The 24,237-nt window shown below is 39.3% G+C and overlaps 2 protein-coding genes across 5 annotated transcripts in view; both read left to right on the top strand.

Annotated features, from left to right (window-relative positions):
- Positions 1–5,836: 5,836 nt before the first annotated feature.
- Positions 5,837–12,204, top strand: LOC120551976 (inositol monophosphatase 1-like). 4 transcript variants are annotated; one of them, XM_039789573.1, is made up of 10 exons: positions 5,837–5,918; positions 6,569–6,622; positions 8,651–8,746; positions 8,900–9,039; positions 9,151–9,255; positions 9,679–9,724; positions 9,816–9,924; positions 10,355–10,463; positions 11,544–11,695; positions 11,861–12,204. In XM_039789573.1, exons 3-10 carry the CDS (start codon positions 8,684–8,686, stop codon positions 11,986–11,988), a joined length of 852 nt encoding a protein of 283 aa, XP_039645507.1. In that variant the 5' UTR covers positions 5,837–5,918; positions 6,569–6,622; positions 8,651–8,683; the 3' UTR covers positions 11,989–12,204. The 4 variants fall into 4 exon arrangements, with proteins under 4 accessions (XP_039645507.1, XP_039645510.1, XP_039645508.1 ...); XM_039789576.1 differs by lacking the exon at positions 6,569–6,622 and having other exon boundaries at positions 5,839–5,918; XM_039789574.1 differs by lacking the exons at positions 5,837–5,918; positions 6,569–6,622 and adding an exon at positions 8,064–8,230.
- Positions 12,205–14,978: 2,774 nt separating this feature from the next.
- LOC120552510 (cadherin-7-like) overlaps positions 14,979–24,237 on the top strand; it is a 160,044-nt gene continuing 150,785 nt past the window's right edge. The window contains exons 1-2 of the mRNA XM_039790630.1: positions 14,979–15,478; positions 16,379–16,493. The gene's annotated coding sequence lies outside the window, so the exon portion shown is untranslated. The remainder of the gene's footprint in view (positions 15,479–16,378; positions 16,494–24,237) is intronic.

The raw sequence follows: 24,237 nt of genomic DNA, 5'->3' as shown, positions 1-24,237 counted from the left end.
ATTTTAGAAAGTATGAAGAAAGAAAGTGTCTCTTGTGGCAAACAGCAAACCAAATAAATAAAAAAACAGGCGTCTGACACTCTATAAAATACTAGGGGAAAAAAAACACCAACTGCTACCGTTGAGATTTAGTAGAGAGATAAAAGCATTCACAGCCATTACACCATGTAAAAATTCTCTGCTGCGTTTCCCCTGCTCTTTCAGTCAGTGCTACAGATACTGCACATGCCGAGCGGTCGACTGCCCCCCCGGGCTGATGTGCTCTGAAATAGCCCAGAGTTTTGCTCTCCACGGACTGTTGTCTCTGTTTTTTTCCCAGCCTGTGTTTGCTGATGACTAACAAATGGTTTTAAAACATGTTATTTGAGCATACCCTGGTCTCATACCGCTGCGGCCCCCTCCTCAGAAATCAATGGTCCATGTTAGTCTGCAGCAGGGGGGTTCAGACGTAATCACCAGTGTTGGGAATGATTTCCAGAGTCAGTCAGCTAAAAGCCTAGTCCTCCTCTGTCAACTCCACCTTTACACCAACACACTCAGGTTGTCACTTTCCCATCTTTTGTTTCCGGTTTCTTTACTAGGTTGACGTAAGGAAGTCGAACCGTTGCTCTTTGAAAAGCTGGCAGCGCTGTATTTCTGCTACATCCTAAGAATGTCCCTCCTGGATATTTGAGAGTCAGGCTCTGTAGACACATTTAAACAATGTTACAGTAGCTTTCTGTTAGGTTTTTAGTTTTGTTTCTATACCCCAATACATATTCCCTCCTCTGCCTTTAGCTTGTTATCAAGCATTTATTTATTTTAGCCATGCTATCGGTGTGGTTCTATCAATGTCGGGCAGTCCACAAACTTGGTTCAAACTGAAATATCTTAGCTTGGAAACCAGACAAATCTGCAAGTTAATGTTTTATTTGATCTGGCAGATATGTCATAGCCTCGTGAGACCGTCCTGATCTCGCGAGCTCCAGTTTTCCACTCCCAGATCAGTCTGGCATCTTGAGATGGAGAAAATTTGGAGCCGTTCGCCAAACGATCGACCGTTTGAGGCGGGTTTAGATGTGACGCGACAAGACGCGTCTATCACCAACATAGGTGGTGATAGACAGATGGTTTATCCAATCAGCTAACCAGTATTTTCAGACAGCTTCTTTTGGATTATGGACCGGGAACCTGAAACGGTGCCTTTTATTCCTAAATTCTCATTACACAAACGGAAAATAGCCTTTACCGACATGTTGCTTGCTTGCTGAGCTAAAGTGCTATGCTTTGCCTGCAGCAACAGGGGTAGCCTGGCTTGTGGTTGTATTTTCGTCGTTGCTCTGTTAGTACGTCATACGCTTCGTTGATCTGAATGGTTGATTTGGCCCGTCTATCACCATCATAGGTGGTGATAGACAGATGGTTTATCCAATCAGCTAACCAGTATTTTCGCCCCTTCCCAAAAGTTGTCCAACGGAAAGTTCCCAGATGGATATGCCGAGCAAATGCGAAGCGATCCATCTGGCGGAGTCAGGTTACACATGTCAGGCCCCCCCTCACTTTCAGACACATTTCCAGCTGGCCAGAACCTGGACGGGCCATTCACAATTGTTTATCTCACATGGGGCGGGTTAAAGACGATGACTGACAGCAGAGCGTCACGCTTACATGTAACCAACGTACTGTACTGCACTGCATCCAGTGCAACACACTCACGAACCTGAGATCAAACTGTCTAACTAGGCGGTTCAGATCAAATATGAAGATTCTGTCACTGTGTTGCCTATTTTTCACCTCAAATGTTAAAATTACTGCTGCAATTTGAAAAAGTTTGTGACCTGGCAGCCATGTTTTTTTTTTTTCTGCTTCAAAAGGGACCAAGCACCGCCCCAACCTGCATGTGTCACTCAGAGCTACGTCATTTCATTGCTCTAGTTTGTTGTAGATCTTTTCAATTGTGTCCAGAAGCCTTTTGGTCTGCACCGTTGATTACGCCCCTTTTGGAAATCCAAAATGAACTGAGAGGTTTTAGACTAATACGCATTTGCAAGTTAGTCTGGGGATGCCAGGCTAGAAACATCTGAACCACTATTAGAAGCTTGGTCGTGAAATCTGTATTCACCTTTTAGATACGGTCCTCAGAGGATGAAGCCTACTGACTTTGGCCACCATAAGGTTTTTATTTTTAGTTTTTCGGTGAAATGCCCCAACAACTATTAAAAGGATTGCCATAGTTTTTGGTTTAGACATTCATGGTCCCAGGGCCCAGTTTTTCAATAGTAATCCAGTGGGATTTCGGATCATGGATTGGTTCAAATCTTGGAAATGGGTTTTTCAAAAGCAAAAGAGGGATTCCGAACTAAGATCAGACCATGTAATCCAATCTTACATTTGATCTGGATCAAACCTGCCCTTTGGGTTTTTCAAAACTTTGAACTCTGTTTGGGATCTATTTGACCCAAAAAAAAAACAGGATTATCCTATCCTCAAATAAAATAAGTGTTTTTTTTATGGGAATGATCACAAAATCTTTACTGATGATCTATACATTTCTTCATATTTGAAGCCTATGTGAAGCATGTCACATCTAATGAGATATGGTAAACAAAATAAACAAACAAAAAACATAACAAAATAAAGAATGTAAAATGTTTCTGTTTATTACAGTGTTTCTGTTTCTTAAAATTAAAACAAACAATGGCTATGTTATTTGTGGCCACCGGTGTTTTGCCTACCTGTTGTTCTTTGCTAAGCCAGTACGCTACACTGTTGGTTGCATTTAAGGCTCTGGTAAACAGTATTTGATAATCTTGAAATTTGGTATTTGGATCCCAGTGATCCAATCCAATGTTCCTTTTAAAAAAAACTGGCATAAAAGTAAGATGGATCAGGTGATCCTGGTTAGCAAAACATGGGATTTTGAAATCCGTATAAAATTGATTCAGATTAAATTTTTTGAAAAACTGGGCCCAGAGGATGAAGCCTAATGACTTTAATGATTCCCTGAGTTCTCCTCTAGCCCCAACAGCGGGTTGACAGTTTGGGTTTTTAGTGAATTATCTCAACAACTCTTGGATAGATTCACATACAGGATACAGACATCCATGTTCCCCCAAAATATGAATTGAAATAACTTTGGTGATCCCCTGACTTTTTTTATCCAGCACCACCATCAGGTCAACATTTCAGTTTGTCCAATACTTTATGTATTGGACAATTAAAAACTAAAAAGAGACTTACAAAGGACTCTAGACAGGGAACAATATGCCTGAAGCTCCCTGCTCATCTTTCAGTGTGCACCATTGACCTTCAGCAACTGCAGCATCATGGCAGGCCTTAGTTTCAGCTGTAATTCCAGGGAACCAAACATCCCCAACATCCGTCATCCTGGATAAATTATTCATAACGGAGCTGCCAGCGAGACAGCAGGACTGATGTATTTGTTTTGCTTGTCCTATCACTTCCCTCAGCCTGCCTCCCAACATTCTAGAGCGTTTCTTATATTTAGTGCACAACAGGGACAGCAGGGTGACAACTGCTCTCCTGCTGCTCGCGGTCAAACACAAACTTTCAACAAACCAGCTCTGCGTCATACCACATACTGATCTCTTTAAGTTCAACAGAAGCCTGTTTACTTTAGCTGCACGGTTTGTGAATCAGGATTTCTAGTGCATCCAGCAACTTGGAGAGCAGGATGACAATGTTTACTGACGTTGCTTAACAAAACTGTTACCACACGCAAATCCATATCAGATTTCTAACTTGATTCAAGAGGATCAAATGCAGTAATAATCAAACATTTGCTTAAGGAGTCATCCTGTTTCTGTTATAGTGCAGTAACAAACAATCCAAACAGGTATTCCAGCACACATCAACTTAAGTTATGCAAGGGGTGGCATTAATGAACATCATGTCCGGACGAGCCCTGGGAAAACCCTCCAGACATTCAGCTATTTTTAATAACACAAACAAGGATATCGGGTAATGTAGAACCCAATGCATATGTTGATGTGCATCTGTGATTAGGTGTATTCAAAAACTGTCAAAGAGAGTCTGAAAGAGGTATTATAGTTCACCGTGGTCAAGTGCTGTTGCCCTTTTTCACACCCAACACAAAGCAACACCTAAATAAGCCACAGATCACCACTATCGTCACATTTCAGGTTGTAAACAAGTATGGTATATACAATAAAGTATATTAAACATGAATATTACATAAATAATGTAATTTCCTTGAGACGTGCAGCATTTACCAATAATCTGTCTTGCAGCAAGGCACTTTTGGTCTTTTGCAGAGAAGTAGCTTGACGATTTCAAAGAACAGTATTTTACACTCTCAGGATTAAAGTGCAGCGTGCATGTGAATAAAAAAGAAAACTAGAAATATGTCACTTTTGGACCAAAACATTTGCGCATGTACTGCATCTTTGGTAGTGGTGTCCTAGACCTGAACTGTGAAAATGGCTACTTTTAACTGCTATCACAGCCTTGTTATTTGATATTAGTTCCCTGCAGTAGCTCCTGATTCTCTCACATAGGAGGAGACATAATTAGCATTTAAGTTACCTCACCTTACACTGAAATGTGATACCTGCACTCTTTTATGTATGAACAATTATGATGCAACATGGCATCATGACTTTGCGTAAACATACACGCCACTTTCCTAAAGCTAAATGGTGTGTTATCTGTACGCATTTTGAGCTATCCACGTGACTACGCTGTGTACAGCGGATGTAAACATACGCGAGAACGTGCCGTGCTATCGTGAGAACAACGTTCAAGGATTTAGTAACACAAAAAACGACAAAAACACGATGGTGACCAACGTCACACGCTTAGGAAAACAAACGGTTGGGTTTAGGAAAAAAACGTTGGGTAAGGCTTAAAAAGAAAAAAAAAAAAACAGTTGATAAATGCCACACGCGGAACGCGATCCCCACTCTCCTGGGTGAAAGTCCTGTGTTTTACCCATCCGCGGACTTACATCCTTTCATACTACTCGCTACAGCGATAATTCACACGTAATGTAGGTCAATGGAGGCCAAACGGCATTGATAAACACGCTAAAAAGCGATTATGCGTCTTAACACGCCAAAATGGCCTACGAATTGGTGTGCCATATATACGCCACTTTATGAGATCAGTCTGTACGATGAGCATTTTGATTTATAAATGACGATAGAGACACATCTGGATCTTCGTATCTACAGTATGTACTTTCATCAAGTTCCCAAGACCTGCACAGTGAGAAACAGGCATGCCATGCACACATATGTTACGTGACTCACCAGGGGGAGCGTTCAAAGTATTTTTCACTTGTGGAAGACAATAAAAGAACATAAAAGGAAAGCTCAATAGCTGTGAAACTGTCGGGAAATATAAAACTCACAGGAGCTAGTGTTTGTCACGCCAGATCCCATGTTAAAACTAAGCCAGGAGCTGTAATGTACACTTGTGTCTCCAAAAAATTTAAGAGTTTGACCATCACAAAATCTGATTCATGAGGTTTGTGAGCTGACAACAACACTGTGGGATTTTCCATGCCGCGCTCTATTTAGTAGCTTTTAATTGCTAGCCATGTCAGCTGTTGCATGTACATATGTGACACAGACATGACACAGCAGCAGGGTGTGTCTTTTTGAATCACAAAGAAAATCGAAACTTTTCCACTTGCTGACACCGATGCCCTTCGATGCGCTCACTGTAAAATAAATGTGGCATCATGTGGTTGCAGGTGTGCCTTCCTAGACAGAGATTGTTTTTTTTTGCCCTCAGGTTGCTATAAACAAACACGTGAGGGCGTTCCTAGTACTTTTCCCACTCTGTCATGTGAGCTTTTTTTTTTTTTGTTTGCTTCATCTCTCCGAGGGAATTTAAAGTTAAGTTTTTTAAAGGAAAAAGCAGTAGCCTTTGACAGCCCCAGCTTACTTGACAAGGTAAGGTTTTCTTTCATTCTTTCATATAGCAGTGCATGGATGATACGTGTGTGCATGAAAGGTGTACAGGTGTGTGCTTATCATCAGAGGGGATCAATAATTGTCCGATAACTCATTACTGTGTAATTCATCACCAATGAATGGCAGTAACTCAGTCAGTAGGGAGTTGGGTTTGGAACCCGAGGGTTGTTGGTTCAAGTACCCCATATGGACAAAAGTATGGTGGTGGATTGGTAGCTGGAGAGATGCCAGTTCACCTCCTGGGCACTGCCAAGGTGCTCTTGAGCAAGGCAGTGAACCCCCAACTGTTCGGGTTGTCTTTCCATGGGCAGCTCCCTCACTCTGACATCTCTCCATTAGTGCAAGTATAGGTACCGAGCATGTGTGTGTAATTCAGGCCTATGTGTATAATAACAACAGAGTGAAAACATTGTAATTTCCCCTTACGGGATTAATAAAGTATACATTATTATTATGAATTTTTTTCTTTTTTTTTTAAATAAGCAACTTCCCTGACACACATAATTTGTAATATCAGAGATAATGCATATGGTGTAAAATACTGCATATGTTCTGCATATGTTCTACAACAACAATAAAGCAACAAACACTAAATGTGATTTTAACAGAGTATTTTTTTTTTCTATTAGACTAACCTGTGGTGGAATTAAACGAAGTACATTTACTCAAGTACTGTACTTACTGTAAGTACAAATTCTAGGTACATGTAATTTACTTGAGTATTTCCTTTCTATGCAATGTTATACTTCTACTCCATGTCAGAAACAATATTGTTTGTTACTTTTGACATTTGTCTGACAGCTTTAATACTTTTCAGATTGCAATTTCTCATACCCTTCCTGTCCAGTGAAAACCATGTATCTTCAGATGTGTTTGTGATCAACTGAAGGATGAAGTGCTCCTTTATGTGTTATGAAAATGGAAATTAATCGTCACAAATCTGAAAATGACTGTTTATCTGACACCATGAAAAGTTGACTTAGAGATACCTGGTTCTCACAGGACAGCAACGCTACAAAGTTATGATCTTAACCCTTGTGTTGTCCTTCGGGTCCCAGTGACCCGAAGGACAACACAAGGATTATGTACTTCTGTTTACTTTGTTGAGAATTGCTCTCTAAACAAGGGTTAATACAGCACCTTAGTTCTTGTTTGTACAGCATTTTGGTCAGCTTAAACTGTTTAAATGTGTTCTAGAAATTAACTTTACTTACTTACTTTACAAGAAACAGGGTTTAGAGAGCAATTCTCAACAAAGTAAACGGAAGTACATAATCCTTGTGTTGTCCTTCAGGTCACTGGGACCCGAAGGACAACACAAGGGTTAAAGAATATGATGCATTGCTGTAGATTAAACTACCCAACAATAGGGAGAGAAAATTAGTTAAAATTAGCAAAACCCAAATACACAAATACTTTAAGGGCCCTATCTTGCACACGGCGCAGCGCAAAGCCCAACGCGAGTGTCTTTGCTAGCTTAAGACCGACGCAGTTGTCAATTTCCTGTCCAGCGCCCACGTCGTTTAAATAGCAAATGCACTTGCACCCATCTTTGCGCCCATGGGCGTGCTGGTCTTACAGGGAGGTGTGTTCAGGTGAATTCTTGGTGTATTGCTATCTTGAGGCAGCGGGAAGTGATCGCACCATTGACCAACAAAAACCTGGTCCAAAGTCAATAACGCAGCATTTCATTTTTATTTTAACAGCAAATTAGTAAAATGCACACTATGCTTGGTACACACACACACACAGGGAAGCGCAGCAGCACACAAACATGCAAAAGATTACAAATAAAAATATTACGGTGCAAATCCGCAATCATAATAGCAATGCACCAAGGTAAAAACGCGCCTGGCTTTTAAAGGGAATGGGAGATGACACTCTGATTGGTTTACTGCATGTTACGCCCAAAACACACCTATGAATTAATGAAGACACTAAGTACAACGCTTTTAAACCATGCGCACGGCGCACAGGCCCTTTTTTCTTTTTTCAAACTTGCAAAAGTGGATTTGGACACGCCCTAAACGCACCTGCGCCAGGCGCTTCACACCGTGCGCTTAGATCGTTAAAATAGGGCCCTAAAGCTGCAGTGGGTGGAATGCAAAAAAAAAACACAGAACTTGAAGTAGAGTGCGATCTCTTCCTGCAGCTCTCCCCTCTTTGTCACACAGGCAATGCATGCGCAGAACAGCCAATAGGAACGCTCTGTCTTTGAAATAACCTGTGATTGGCCAAAGTCTCCCATGACGGCTAGATTTTGTGAAGCCTGAAAACCGAGCCAAGAGGAGGTGCGGAAGTCTAGTTTTCTCTCAGACTTCTTGAATTACAGTATGCTGAAAGAATATTATGGAATTTCTGCCCAACGATGCCAAAAATGAAGTGCCTACCACTGCTTTAAGTACATTTTGCTTACATACTGGTACTGGAGTATTTTCACAGTGTGGTATTTGTACTTTTACTTATGTTAAGGATCTGAATTATTCTTTCATCACATAGGCTGCCATTGGTTTGTAAAGCATGACATAACAAATAAAAAAAAAAGTAGTTTTTTTAAATGAAATTAAGTTCAGAGACAGAGTGTCACCGTTAACACCTTTTACACCAGACCTTTTTTTTTTAAAGCTTTTAATTCTTCTGTATTTATTTAAGTTTATTGCATTTCTCACGAATGGCATATGGCACTTTTACAAGCTTTATTCATTTTACAGGCTCTCCTAAGTAAACCACCCCATACAAACATAATGGCTGACCCATGGCAGAATGCATATGACTTTGCTGTTCAAGTGGCAAGAGCTGCTGGAGCGGTACGTAAAAGCCATCTATGAATGTATTTCTCCTCTGGTGTTTGCAACATTGTCTTGAATATTTTTGACGATATTGTGATGATCAAAACATGAAATATGCTTTATCATGATCATGATCCCTAACCATGTGCCAATAATATTCCATTTGTTTAGGTGATCAGGAACGCCGGGGAGGATGACATAAAGGTCCAGACAAAGAGCTGCGCTGTAGACCTTGTCACTCAGACTGACGAGAGGGTGGAGAAAATCATCATCGGGTCTCTTAAAGAACAATTTGGAAATGGCACACACTGGTATGAGACACACACACACACACAAAGACACACACACACACACCTGCATATGCATTTTTGTACCGTTTGTGTCATATCTTGATATTTGTCATTGGTTCTTCTGTGCTGCAGTTTCATTGGAGAAGAGTCAGTCGCAAAGGGGGAGCCATGTATCTTAACTGACAAACCTACATGGATCATAGACCCTGTGGACGGCACCACCAACTTCGTGCATGGGTAAGTTGTCAGTGTTGCTAAAGGACAATTGTGTTTATGGATTTACTTTAACCTGATCAAACCAAACAGGCCAAACTCAACGGCTGTGATATTACAAGAAGCATTATCATTATTATTATTACTTAATATGAAGCTACAGCCAGGAGACAGTTAGCTTAGCTTATCATAAAGACTGGAATCAGGGTTGAAACAGCCAGCCAAGGCTAGCTTGCTCCACTTATATATTTATTTTGAAGGGACAGACATGAGAGTGGTATCGATTTTCTCATCTCGGCAAGAAAATAAATAAGCTTATTTCCCAAAACCTCAAGGAATATTTTTAACCATCATTTATTAAATGCTAAATACCTAGATAAACAGGGTAAGAAAAAAGTATGTTATCACACACTCTGATCTGATGCACATGACTCTACTTATTCACAGATTCCCGTTCGTGGCTGTGTCTATTGCCTTTGCTGTCAATAAGGAGGTATGTCAAATCCAACAAGTGAGTCAATAAAAGAAGTTCACCCACACTTTGTACAGTATGTGAAAGCTGAAATAATGACATCTGTTTTCAGTTGGAGTTTGGTGTGGTGTACAGCTGCTTGGAAGACAAGATGTATAAAGCAAGGAAAGGGAAGGGAGCTTTCTGCAACGATGAACCGATTAAGGTGTCCGATGTAAACGGTAACACTGTCATATTTCTGTGCAGTACTAGTCAAAAGTTTGGACTATTTGCATATTTGAATGAATAAAAAAAAAGTAGGAAAAAGCCGAAAAGTCGAGCTTTGCATTGACCACAAATGTGTGTCATCCTCGACCTTGCTTTTGAAATTTAGTATGTGGAAACATATCCATACAGAATCATCACTTTCACATCAAAGACCTCAAGGCTACTTACTTTTCTAATAAAGCATTCAAGCAGAATCCTCTAGATTAAAAATGTTACACACATTCAGTCTGGAGGACTTTCGACTGGAACTGTATGTGTGATTGTGTGTGTGTGTGTGTGTGTGTGTGTGTGTGTGTGTGTGTGTGTTTGTGTGCACCTTTACAGTCCCTCTCACACCTATAATTATTCATAATAATAACCCCTTTTGGCATGCTGTCATTGCAGACATCAATAAGTCCATTATCATCTCTGAGCATGGAACTGACAGGAGCATAGAAAAGGTAACCAAGATCTTCTCAACCATGCAGAAGATCCTCCGCATCCCAGTGCATGGGTGAGTGGTCTTGACATGGATACACTGACTCGTTATTACGCTGTGTGCTGGCCTACAAAGCCAAAATAGAGCAACCAAATTGTTTTTGTCCCGAATCTGACTTTTTGGCATTCGTTTTACCATATTGAAAATTATCCTGCAGCTGCTGTGACAAACAAAGCCAAACCGCAGTACCTGCACTCCGTCTGTGGCCCTGCAGTCGCTGTCAGTCGAAGTGTCCTTGGTGAAGACACTGAACCCTGAATTGCTCCCGATGCTGCGTGAAAATGTGTGTGAATGTTTATCTGATGAGCAGGTGGCACCTTGTATTGCAGCCTTGGCCACAGTGTATGAATGTGTGTGAATGGTTCCTGTACTCTGTTGAAGGCGCAAAATGGATCTAGGGGTTAATAACACATGTGTACCGAGTCGACCGTTCTCTGGGATATGTTTTCATGCTAATCGAATGTGACCAGTTTTAGTGCAAACTGCTAATTAGCTTATAAACTAGTCGTCGGGGCACGGGTAAATTAAAAAGACAGTCATGACCAGTTGAACGACGAACGTCGTGCTTGAGCTATGTTACCCTTTACACGGCGTTCGTCGATCGACTGGTCGTGACTGTTTTCCCAAGATGGCGCCTGCCTCTATACGCGAACGGTACTGTCTTTGTAAACTATCTTTTTAATAAACTGTCTGTACACTTACAAAGTTCTCAATGCTTCGGTTTAAGTGTAGGGACCCTCCTTGTGCTACCGTGGAAGTGTGGTGCTATTTTGAGCCTTGTTAGTGGTATAGAAATAGCAATTTCTTTTTACTTTACCCTTGCTAATTAGCGGTTTAAGGCGCATTGAGTAGTCGTTGAGACAAAAAAAGCGCTATATAAATCTAGTCCATTTGCATTTAATATGTCATAATAGGAGGTTATTGAGCAGGGAAACATAGGACCCTAGGAACATATGCTCCCTTTTCTGGCCAGCCTGGACATTTTAAACCCTTTTTTCTCCACCTCCCTCCATCTATAGTTACTGTTTGCTGCCTTTGTGTAGGACAGTGTTGCCTACTTGTATTCATTCATCTCCAACTGCTGTGTCCCGACAGGCTGCGTGGGTCAGGGACAGCTGCCACTAACATGTGTCTGGTGGCGTCGGGGGCGTCGGAGGCCTTCTTTGAGATTGGGATCCATTGCTGGGACATTGCTGCTGGAGCGGTTATAGTCAAAGAAGCCGGCGGACTAGTGCTGGATGTTGATGGTGTGTATGCTTTCAAATCTGATCACATGATCAAATGATTATGCAGCATTAACCTGAGTGCAAAGTCTTGCAAACCTTAATAAAGGAAGGATGTGATAAGTACTAAAAGCAGGCTTTGTTTTTTGGTGAAACCCCTCCTAATAAAGGCTTTGTTTGGCAATTTAGGGGGACCGTTTGATTTGATGTCTCGAAGGATGGTTTCAGCAAACAACAAGGTTATTGCTGATCGGATCATCAAGGAAATTGAAATATTCCAAGTGGTGAGGGACGACGCTCCGATACAGAAGAAATGACAATATCCAAATGTGTTATATTTTTTTTTATTTTTTCATGAGTACAAGAGGAGTCTATGCCAATTGCTGTATGTTGAAATATAAAGTTTCTGTGCTGTAATCACTACTGATTGTCTTTGAATTTGCATACTGGTTGTGTTTCATCGGCTGCACTTTAATTATTTTTTGGGGCTTTTCCCTTTATTTGAAAGTGGATAGACATGAAAGGGGGAGAGAGATGGGGGATGACATGCAGCAAAGGGCAGCAGGTCGGATTCGAACCCTGCGCTGCGGCAGGACTCAGCCAACATGGGGCGAACTCTCTTACTGGGTGAGGTAAAGGCCGCCCCATCGGCTGCACTTTTTTAACCAAAGGAAATCATTTCAATTCAGTCTCCAATTTCAGCGACCTCCACTAGCCTGGGAAAACCCTGACGAACTTCGGGCAAATTTGAGATTTGCTCTGCAAGTCAGTCTGGCCAAGAGCCCATTCAAACCCATTTCCAATTTTTCCAAATCGAGGCACCAATCACAACCGTTGAGGCGGTCTTTACACGATGACGATAGTGCAGCAAAAAAAACTGATTGAGGTGGGAAACGGCTGCAAATTTTACACTTTTGTATACCAGCATATTGTAATTTTGCTCACATTCTTGTCTGTAGCTAAGTATTTAATCTTGCATTATATATGAATCATTCAGTATGTAGACCCTCATCCAGATGTTTGTTTTGGTTTAATTTTACCCAATTTTGAACTCTGTTTTAGAATGAAGCTGTTCTGAGACTGATGATTATTTTGACTGATTCCCAATCTCTGAAGTTATCTCTCCTCCTGTCTCATGTGACTCTAATGTGTAATTATCGGACGGAATAGAGTGGAATTCTGCCGGGGGGATTACCCCCATTAGAGGCCACAGTCTTTGGCACATAGTGAAGTCAACGTTGAAGTGACTTTATAAACACTGGCCCTGTTGAGTGTCATGTAACGTACTTACATTGAACATCACCATATTGCCCGAGAGCCTCTATTTCAGCATTATTGCTGTTTACTCAATTTATTACTCTCATATTAGGCTACTGTCCACCACTAGAGGCCAGTAATGCATCAGCAATTATATGGGATGTTCAGGATGCTCTCTCATTTTACATTGGTTGGTTGAGCATGCAGTATTCTTTTTAGAAGAAGTATTAGAAGTTTGTAATGTGGACTGTATTAGAGATCGACTGCATGCTCCGAAGTCCCTTCATTATTTATCAACACCTTTTCTAGCGTCACAATAGGAACCCACCCAAGAGATGAGGTCATTTTTCATGTCTGCTCTTGTTGATCTGATCTGTAATTTAACTGCTGGCTATGAGATCGGTCGATGATGAAGAACGCAAAGGTGGAGGAACAAGCTTGCGAGCGAAAGCGAACAGCAACGGCGGCAGCAGCTGCAACACAAACAGCAGGAACAACAACAGCAGCAGCAGCAGCAATAAACAGCAGGAGGTTGGGGTGGGGGGGGAGGGATGAGGACTGTTTGAACTGGTGCCTTTGAAACATAAATAACTGCAATTTCATTGTACAATTATCTCACTATACATCTGCCACTGCTGTAGTGTATGATGATGTGTGTGATGTCCTGTGATGTCTAATTCTAATTCTAATTCCACAGCACTTTGAGCATCTGAGCACATTGAGTAATCTGAAGCTCTTTTTTATTATAACGTACAGGGAATAGGACGAAATAATGTGTTGCAGTAGAACGGGGCAAGATAATAGTTGCAAATACAGTAGCTACATCTTAACATTTGCTTGAACTTGCCCGGAGTACCAGATGGCTGAAATTTGCCTTTTAGGACAATACAGTAAATGCCACGGACAACAACACACAAGTTCATAAAAGTCAATGCAGCATATTTATTCGGAACTATAAGTGTTTTCTTTTCCCTTAATCCTAACCATTTTATAATCCAAAGACATTTGAACAAGTGATAGTTAAACAGTTGAATTTACTGAGTTGATGCACTGTTTTTATAGCCTGGATGCCAGCCGAATTTAGCCCCGCTCACAACGTTCAAGGTCGTGAAGTTCATATTCTGACCAGAAGCCGAGTATGACCACGTCAGTCTACTCTTTTTAACTATCTCAATAGTAAATACGTAATTTAACGTGTACCAGTTCTCAGGCTCGTTTTATTGTGAAGGGATGCAAAGTGAGAGTTAAGACTTGTATTTTGATAACATTAGCATAGCAACATAGCTCCCTAAAATGAAACAGATGGTTTTATATACTACCGAATCATATTTTTTTTTATAGAAAACATTCCACTATTTTTGATATTAAATAGCAACACGTTATTTCAACCTCTGATTACGTATTTATAAGCAATGTATCATTAATTAATGGTTTATAACACTGGATCAAAACCATATTACAGTTGTAATCCTAGTGGACATTTTCAAATGTTTATTAATGGATTTCTCCCCATGTGAAGCAAATGATGGATGAATGGATAATGAGTGACTGACAATATAAAAAAAAAAAGACTTAAAAAAACTACAATTTCTGAGGTCAAGAATGAAACTTCCAGCTCTCCAGGAGTTTTAAACATATTTAGAAACATTTAATACATGTTTTAACACATTGTATGGGTACAGGATCTGCTCATAATTAAATGTAAAAGTATATGTTTTTAATCATTCATTAATTGATAATACACATCAGTTAGGATGCCTCATTAATGAAGTCATAATCATTGAAAAATACTTAATATTAATAAACACTGTGCATACTTGTGGACACAGCTTCACCTGCTGGCAGCAGAAATGGGGTTTGGTGGTAAGCTACTGACTAGCTACTGAGTAATTTAGAAATTAATATAATTCGGGATTATTGCATTACATAAAAAAACCTAGGTTGCTGTGGTTATTTATCATTATTCTACGATGTTTTAATATCGCATTTTCCCACGCAATCCCACGCTTGCTCAAGTGAGTGTGGGAAAACAACAATACGCATGCTCAAAGGTGATTGCCTTTTGTCAAGCTGCAAGCTGATTGGCTGTTTGCCACGGGCTGCTCTCCTAGTTGTCTTTCGTTCGTTAGAGAAGTTAGTAAATTAACTGCGATTTGGATTAGGCAGCTAGCTAGCTATATTCTACAGCATACGTTTTAAAATCCGTCTTTTAAAGACAATTTAAAGATTAAAAACCTCGGTGCACATCAGCACCGGGATATTGTTATAAGCCAAACCTTTGGTAAACATAATATAATTGATTTAGCTAACGTGGAGTGGTTCTCCAGAACAAAACGGTTACCTACTAACGTTAGCTTGTCAAAGAAGACGCATTTCGCTTCCCGTGTGTGTCAATAATCGAAGAGGATGGTAACTGGTTACGAACAGGATTTCAGGACCTCAAGCATCTTTCTGAGAGAGCTGACCAAACAGAAAAGCAGCGAGACAACGCGGTAAAGTTCGACTTGCTCAGCAAAATCAACTACCCAAGCTGACAGCGCATACCAACAGGTATGTGCCCAGTCAGATTTTCACCTGTGTTAAACTATGTGGGAAATGTGAAGTAGCGCATTATGTCAAATTGTGTAATTTCCGGTTTTGCATCTCTCCAAAGTGACGTTGGTTGTTGCTCCACCATTTTTTCTTTCCATCCAAAAACACCACTGTGTACACTCAATTATTTGAGCTAGCCCCTGCTGCAATTATTGATGGCATGGAATGGTTAAAGTAAGGTCTTACCTGTTACCAAGGATTGTAATAGATACTTGCATAGTGTCAAAAACCTTCTCTCAAGTCTTTGCGCATATTAAATAACCAATAGAGAACATGCCAGAGGGCCAGCCAACCTAAAGGAGTCTAAAAAGTATTTACATGTATTACAACATACAGATTAATTATTTGAGTTCACAGAGCATCAGGTTTGAAATGGCTAATTCAAGATTCAAAATCCTTTATTAATCCCACAATGGGGACATTTACACTGTTGCAGCAGCAAGGGATAAGAGGAAAAGTAGGCGACACAGATAAACACACAATAGTGCATATAATTAAAGAGAATACATATTAAAATAATAAAATCTATTGACAGTATTGCACAGTCACATATTTTTTTATTGCACGTCCAATTGAGAACAGCGTTAGCACAGAAATAAGTGCACTTAAAAAGTAGTAGAAATGAGTGCCTGAACTGAAGGACCTCTCTAACACTAATTCAAGATGCGAAAAAAATGCACACACGAAAGTCTGAACACACCTAATAGAAACTAGGCACAGACACTCATTTTAGGAAATGTGACCAGAAACCATTTCTGAGACAAAGTAGTTAAAACTTACAGTGATCAGTAAATTGCATTCAACTGTACTCCCATTGTCAAGTTTGTTTGATTATCCCAAGAATGTTGTCACTTGCAGGAACTTTTCTCCCCCGGCACATGTTGTCTACGGAGTCTGGCTAAAAATCAGTAGCTGGCATGCTGTCCTTGCCCAAATACTGTAACCACTACAATCTCTACCAAGATTAAGCCAAGTGAGTATTTTATTGGTGTTTTGATTGCCTGGCTGAAGGTTGAGTTTGTGAGGCTCATGTTATCAGGTGCTTTTCAGGTTCTTTTAGGTCCTGTCGGATTCAATCAAAATCTTGAACATGCCTCTGACCTGTAGCAGTTTAAGTTGGACCAGGCGAGGATTAAACAGAAATAGAACTTAGATACATTTTTTTATCACTTCTGCAAATCAACCTGATACACATATATGATATTTGAATTGTTACCAAAACTGAACAGAAAAAGTTAAAGAAAGGCCTTTTTATACATTTTAATCCCTTAGTGCTCTTTGTTAGATTGAGTCAACAGCAGGTTTGTTCTGTCTGTAGGTCCGCCCATCCTTTTTTCTATTCTTTACTCCTTCAGCCAGCTGAGCAGCTGAGGTGTGTGGAGGTGTACAGAGGTGATAATGTGTGGACCTAGCCTAATATTAAAACATTTAAGCAGAGTTGGTGCCTTGAGTATTGAGGATGCTGCATCGCCTGTTGATGCTGTCGTTCTATGACCGAGGCCAACGTAAAGCATGCAGAGCACTGGAGCTTTCTCTGGTTAAAGCTGAAATGTGCCTTTCTATTAGGCATACCTGCAAACTAGTGGCTTTTTTTGAATGGGAAAATGTCATCCACGTGAATTGTGTAGATCCGAGGAGTTTGTGCTCCCTTTTTTTTTTTTTTTTAAATCAACTTTTTATTGTTTTATATTTTTGAACAGACAAATACAATTGAACAAGGTGGTCGTTTAAAAAAAAAAAATGTATATATATTTAAATATTTCGGTTCATTGCTACACATGAAAAATTCAAGCAGTATAAACTCCCATTTTTATTGTATCTGCTCTTAAAAAAAGAAAGTTCTTGAGTGTAGTGGAGTCTGAACACAACAGACAAAAGGCAGAATCGTCTATGTCCGCATCCCGATGCATCGATGCGGATGATTCCTTTCAACGCCCCTACTCTCTATTAGGATCTCTATTAGATCTTTCTTATTATCGATGAATCTTATAACTGTTTGCTCTATGAATAATCAGAAAAGATTGCAAAATGCACTGGAGTACCGCACTGAAATCATGGTGAGGTTGTCGGATGGAAAGCAGGTTTGATACCAGAATCTTGGTTTCCCGTCTGTTGTTTAGGCAACAAAAGCACTCTTGGCTCAGTTACATGTTTAATAAACACATTGTGTCTCAAGTCAGTGCAGCTATTTTGTCTATTAAACCAGACTATGTCCTTTCCCTAACCCAGTGGATCCCAAACTTTTTTTGCAGGGCCCCCCTTTAGGGATATCATCGTCCATCGTGAATACGATGGAGAGCCACCATCGTGATGCCACGCCCCCCACCCTGTCAAACACATTAATCCTAGTCGCGGGCGCTGGACGGGAAATTGACAATTGTGCGTCGGTCTTAAACTAGCAAAGACACAAAGACAAGACCTAGGGCTCCTTAAGTGGAAGCTACTTTTTCCAGGGTACCCGCGGGGTCTTAAAAGCATTGAAAAAGTCTTAAATTTGATAATCTCAAATTAAGGCCTTAAAAGCCTTGAATTTGGTATACAAAGTCTTGGATTTCGTTACAAAGGTCTTATATTTTTCGCCTTTCCTAGGATTAACTTCATACCGTAACAAAATGAACTGTTACTAATGTAGGCTAATTTAAAAACTGACCGGAGCCCGTCTCTGGACGCACCGGAGGACCGAGACACAAAGTAAACACGCCTCTCTGACTGGTACGGGGGGGGTTAGCGGTTAAACTGATCGGCGGATGTGCGGAATGTTTTGTGTGTCAAGCCCAAGCCTGGCTGGCCACTCAGCGCCTTCAAACAAAGCTCAAGGTAACAGGCTAACGGCTTATTAGCTAGCCGAACACCGAGCGGCTCCATTAATCTGCTAGGTGCGTCTTATAACAAACTGAGCGAGCACCCGCCGCGCTCTAAGATCTGTTGAGCCGTGCAGGACTTCACGGTGAGCGGGCTGTTTAGAGACCATGTTACTACAGGTAACGTTAAAAGTTCGCTGCTACTGTAGCGGAGCTGCAAGTAAACCAGGGCTCTCAAGTGTCACACATTGAGCGTGACAGTCACTCATTTGGTCTTTTGACACGCAATAGCCAATTAGCACTATTGTATCTGGGTAAGATTTAACGCAACAACCAATGAGAAAAAAGCATGGAGCAGCGTACAGACACTTCCCTAAACGTTCACTCATTCAGAGACCCAAACGGGGTGTATTCATTCATGTATTTTTTTCGTGTATTAATTTAATGTATTAATTCATTAAAATGAATTTATCATTGAGGTGAATAATTTTTATATGCACATTTAAGGAGGTTACTTCCTCAACAAAAGATGTCACTCTTGGCTGTCCTTAAAACTTAAGATCCCTGAGTAAACGCTGAACTGAGCTGTGTGTTTTCAGTGTTAAACACAGCTGCAGGTATTCATGCACGACTGTTGTTGGTGATACAGAAGACTTACTCAGATCGTGTATTAAAAGTAGAAAAAACAGTGTTGAAGAGTTACAAATTACTTTTCAGTTACAAGTCCTGCATTCAACATTGTCCTTAAATAATAGTAAAAAAAATATTATCAAAACATACTGTACTTAAAGTACCAAAAGTAAAAGTGCTCTTATGCAGTGTAATTATCTTATTTTATTGGATTATATTATAACCCAATAAATTGTATTAAATGACTGATACTTTAAATACAATGTGTTAGTTAATTCAAGTAGCCTACTTGTACATAATTATTTTCTAGGTTTTGAAATTTATACAGATTGGACATTTTCCCCTCATACTTCTATCGGAATGGGTACGAAGATGGCATTGAATTTCATTTGAAATGGTATTAAAAAGGTCTTAAAAAGCCTTGAATTTAAGTTGGAGGATCCTGGGGGTACCCTGTTTTTCCCCCCTTACGTGCAACCTATTTGTGAAAAAGAAGAAAAAATCACTTTGAGCAGACTGGATTGGCTGTAGTGATATATTCTCTCTCTCTCCCTGTCAGTTGTAGCTCGCTCTACCTTCTAGTAACGTTGGACACAGCGGTCTCGAGTGAGAGAGAAAAAAGCGTAAACGTGGAACGCTATCACACTTTCCTTTCTCCCCTCATTGGACTAAAGCCTGGTACAGACGGCAGGATAATTAGGCCGATTTTAGCCCCAATTCTCCCCTCCCGACAATCTTAAGGATGCTCCGATTATCGTAAAATAATCTGATCAGATATTCCTGCCGTGTGTGGTGTGTTAAGACTGCTCTCGTCTGCTCGGAAGGACGTCGGGACCGCTCCGATCTCAAATCGGGGATATCCAACATGTTGGATTTATTTGGCCGGATTTCTCCTCGTGTGTGGTGTCCCCCGGGGACAAACGAGCACGCAGCCTGTGTAAAATAAATAAAGTCGATGGGCATAACTACATCCACAACTGCAGTCCACCAGAGTACATGGAAACAAATATATGAATGTTTATTAATCTGTGTAATACCTAACGACATTTCTATGAGGAAAAAACAAATGTAGCAAGTATAGTCCATGCTCGCGTTGTCTTCTTTGACCATCGCCTTTTCTTTTAATAACGTTTCTTTTCGGTTAAAAACACACTACAAACTATCGCCACTGCATCCTCTTCGTCCGCAATGATTGTTTACTCTGAAGTCACGTTTGATCTCGAGGGATTTTGCGAGATTTCCCGTCTGACCTGGGAATGCTCGGGAGTCAATTCGGTTCGTGTGTGATGTGTTGATTTTTCCGTGTGCTGCGCACCACACACTGTACGACCAAAACTGTTAGACCCGTGATTTTTTATCACCGTGTGTGGGGTCTCTCAGGATTGGAAAATCGCCGACAATTTTAAAATCGTCCCGTGTGAACCAGGCTTAAGTTTGTCGACGCTACTCTGTGCGTGTATCAATAAGTAAGTCTGAGGTCCTGTAGGTACGGGACGATGTTATGCAGGATTCACGAATGTACGTTAGCAACAGTAGGCTAATTCACTTTACAGTTTACTGTACACTTTAATAGTCAAAGTTTAAAGGGTAACTTAGTAAAAATAAAAGAACTACTTTGTCAGTTAGATACAAAATTTAAAGTGATTGCTATAACTGAAAGTTGGTTGAAGGACTCGGATATCAATGATGTTCAGATTGAAGGATACAATATGTTTTATGTCAATAGAGTAAGTAAAAAGGGAGGGGGTGTGGCCCTCTACATTGATTATCATTTAAAATGTAAAGTTATTGAACAAAAAACAATTAACAAATGAAATTGGTAAAAATATGTTGATTAGTTGTGTATATAGAGCACCAGGGTCTTGTGTTGAATTATTTACAGATCAAATCCTAGAAATGTTTGAAAAAATTAATAACAAATCATTAATTTTGTGTGGTGACTTCAATATAGATCTGGGAAACCCTAAAGCTTCAAGTGAATTTAAGAATTGTATGAAAAGTACAGATCTATACCCAATGATAACTAAACCAACAAGGGTGACCACCCATAGTGCAACTATTATTGACAATATATTTACAAATGTACGTGGTAAATTAATTAGTGGTATCTTTACGATAGATGTGAGTGATCATCTCCCTATATTCATAATTTATGAGAAACAATCTTATGATATGGTAGTACAAGATGAAATTACAACATTCATTCGAGATAAATCTATTAAGGCTTTAGAGGCCTTCAGAGAAGATTTGAAAAAACAGAGTTGGGATAGAGTGTATACAGATAATGTAAATACTGCATATGAGGCTTTTATGGCAACATTAATTAGTCTATATGATAAAAATTGTAATATAACTAAAGTAAATACTCTTATCAGGAAAAATACTGTTAACAACCCATGGATGACAAATGGACTGAACAATGCCTGTAAGAAAAAAAACTATTTGTACCGATTGTTTCTAAGATCAAGAACTAAAGATGCTGAAGATAGATATAAAAAATATAAAAAAAATTAGTGGGAATCATAAGAAAGCAAAAAAAGGATTACTACACTAAATTGTTAGACAAAAATAAAAATAGTACAAAAGACACATGGAGCATTATAAATTCTGTTATGCAAAAAGGCAAGGTAAAAACGAAATTTCCAAATACGTTTACAAGGAATAATGTTGACATTTGTAATAAAACTGAAATTGTAAATGAATTTAATAATTACTTTGTAAATATTGGTCCTACTTTGTCACAACAAATTTTGGATGGAAACATCAATGGTGGAACAGTACCGGACAATGTTAACAGTATTTTTCTAGAAAGTGTACAAGCGAGTGACATATTGACAATTGTCCAGAAGTGTGCCAACAAAAAATCAAATGATTATACTGATATGAATATGGCATTGATAAAGCAAATTATAGATGTAATTATTGAGCCTTTTACCTATATCTGTAATTTAGACCAATATCATTACTTCCACAGTTCTCTAAAATTCTGGAGAAGTTATTTGTGATTAGACTGAATAAATTTCTAAATGAATTTAAGATTTTAAGTAATAGCCAATATGGGTTTCGTCCTGATCACTCAACTGCTACAGCAATTATGGAACTAACTGAAGAAATCACCAATGCTATAGATAAAAAGCACTATTTAGTAAGTATCTTTGTGGATCTTCAAAAAGCGTTTGATACGCTGGACCACAAGATATTGTTGCATAAATTATATAAATACGGTATCAGAGGTGTGGCACACCAATGGGTTACCAGTTATTTAAAAAACAGAAGTCAGTTTGTTGAAATTGACAATATAAAATCTAAAAATTGTAATATAACTTGCGGGGTACCACAAGGATCTGTCTTAGGACCTATACTTTTTCTACTGTATGTAAATGATATTGTGTCTGTGTCACAGTTACTTAGGTGCATTCTGTTAGCGGACGATACCACTTTATTTTATTCAGGAAAGAATATAAAAGATGTCCTACAAATTGTAGAGAACGAATTTCAGAAAATTATGAAGTGGTTCAATGCTAATAGATTGTCCCTGAAAACAAATATCTAAACTAAATCTATGATATTTTGTAGTAAAGGGAAGTATGTTGAAACGTCATTGTTTACTAATGGATTAGAAATTGAAAGGGCACATGCGATTAAGTTTCTAGGTATTATGATTGACGAACATTTGACATGGAAATCACATATTGATAATATAAAAGTAAAGGTATCCCAAATAACAGCTGTGCTGTATAGAGTTAAAGATTCTCTAAATAAGAATGCATTGTTTTTGTTGTACAATTCATTGATTGTTCCATATGTGACTTATTGCATTGAAGTGTGGGGAAGTGCCTGCAATATATCCATTAATCCAATTATACTTTTACAGAAAAGAGCGATTAGAGTTATCAGTGGAAGTGGATACAGAGATCCAACTAATCCTTTATTCATACAACTAAAAACACTGAAATTTAATGAATTAGTAGAATATAACCTTCTAAAAACCATGTACAAAGCCCATCTGGAAAGTTTACCAAATAATTTGCAAAATAGATTCTCCAAGAGGAAAAGTAGATATGAACTAAAAGGTACTGAGGTTTTTACAAAACCTAGGTTCCAATCGGCTGTAAAGGAAAAATGTGTCACAATCAAAGGAGTCAGTTTGTGGAACGGTCTTGATTGTAGAATTAAAACTTCAAAGTCCATCGATGTGTTTAAGAAGTGTGTTAAATTATCAATGTTGCAGAAATATAATACTGCGGAGTAGCAGATCAAATTTATTGATGTATTTTGTGTTGATGTCTTAGAAAACGAGACGGCTGTATGAGACAGCTCAAATGACCTGGAACTGTAAATGATTTTGTGTTGATAAGGGGCAGACATTATAAGTTTTACTTCTTTCTGCTCCTTTTCATTCATGTTAAATGCTGTTGTTGCATTTGTTTTTAAATGAATGAAATAAATGATAGAAAGAAAAAAAAAAATTCACGAGGGTGCTATTTAATGTGTGAGCTAATATTGCGCATCTGATCATGTGCGCTGCAAGAGTTATGTTTCTCTTTATTGACTTCATTGCAAACATAACCGAGAATGTAGTTTAAAATCAGTAATGATTGTATATTAGGTTATTACTGTCGCTCTGTTGAAGGCAAACGTCCCACTGTACTGTCGTTACGCAGATCACGGACATCTGATTGATTTTACTGCACCGTACTTAAGTGAAAGTAGGTAAAGTTGTAAAACCTACCAGCAGGGCACCATTTACACAGGGCATTTAAATGTATGTCTAATCATTTCTATGTTAACTGTTAGCCCATAGTAGTAGAAAAAAATATTTATGTAAAGAGATATGAGCCAGTTGGAGATTAGAGATCAACTGGTGTAAAAGCACCGCCTACCAACCAATCAATACTTGATTGATAACGGCGTCACCGTTCGTAGAAGATCCGGTGGAGCTCGGTGCGCAGAGAGAGAGAGGTGCGCTCAGAAAAGGTAAAACATTTAGAGACCGACAACACCGTTAACATTCCCTGATGGGTATTGTTATGAAAGATATAGATTTTCAGTGGAGGGAATTACGTAAAGGCTATTTGTCGGCTTCTTGAGCCATGTGTTGCCAATGGGACACATCGGTTTGAATTATGTTTTTATATTTTTTATTCACAATGGCTTACCACTGCCAGGGTACCAACTGCAATAACAGACTAAATGAACGGCAGTTTATGGAAAGCACAAGTGTAATTATGGTCAGATCTCGGCCCTGACTGATGGGGAAGTGATATTGATAAGCGTTGTGATTTA

This window comes from Perca fluviatilis, chromosome 22, assembly GCF_010015445.1.
Source record: "Perca fluviatilis chromosome 22, GENO_Pfluv_1.0, whole genome shotgun sequence".
Taxonomy (NCBI): domain Eukaryota; kingdom Metazoa; phylum Chordata; class Actinopteri; order Perciformes; family Percidae; genus Perca; species Perca fluviatilis.
This window is presented reverse-complemented; position numbering and strand designations above follow the sequence as displayed.

Excerpts from the sequence above, each read along its gene's own strand:
- LOC120551976 (XM_039789573.1), top strand. The coding sequence starts at position 8,684 with ATGGCTGACCCATGGCAGAATGCATATGACTTTGCTGTTCAAGTGGCA. Across the intron at positions 9,725-9,815 it reads CCTTTGCTGTCAATAAGGAG|TTGGAGTTTGGTGTGGTGTA; the intron begins GTATGTCAAATC and ends ATCTGTTTTCAG. Across the intron at positions 11,696-11,860 it reads ACTAGTGCTGGATGTTGATG|GGGGACCGTTTGATTTGATG; the intron begins GTGTGTATGCTT and ends TTGGCAATTTAG.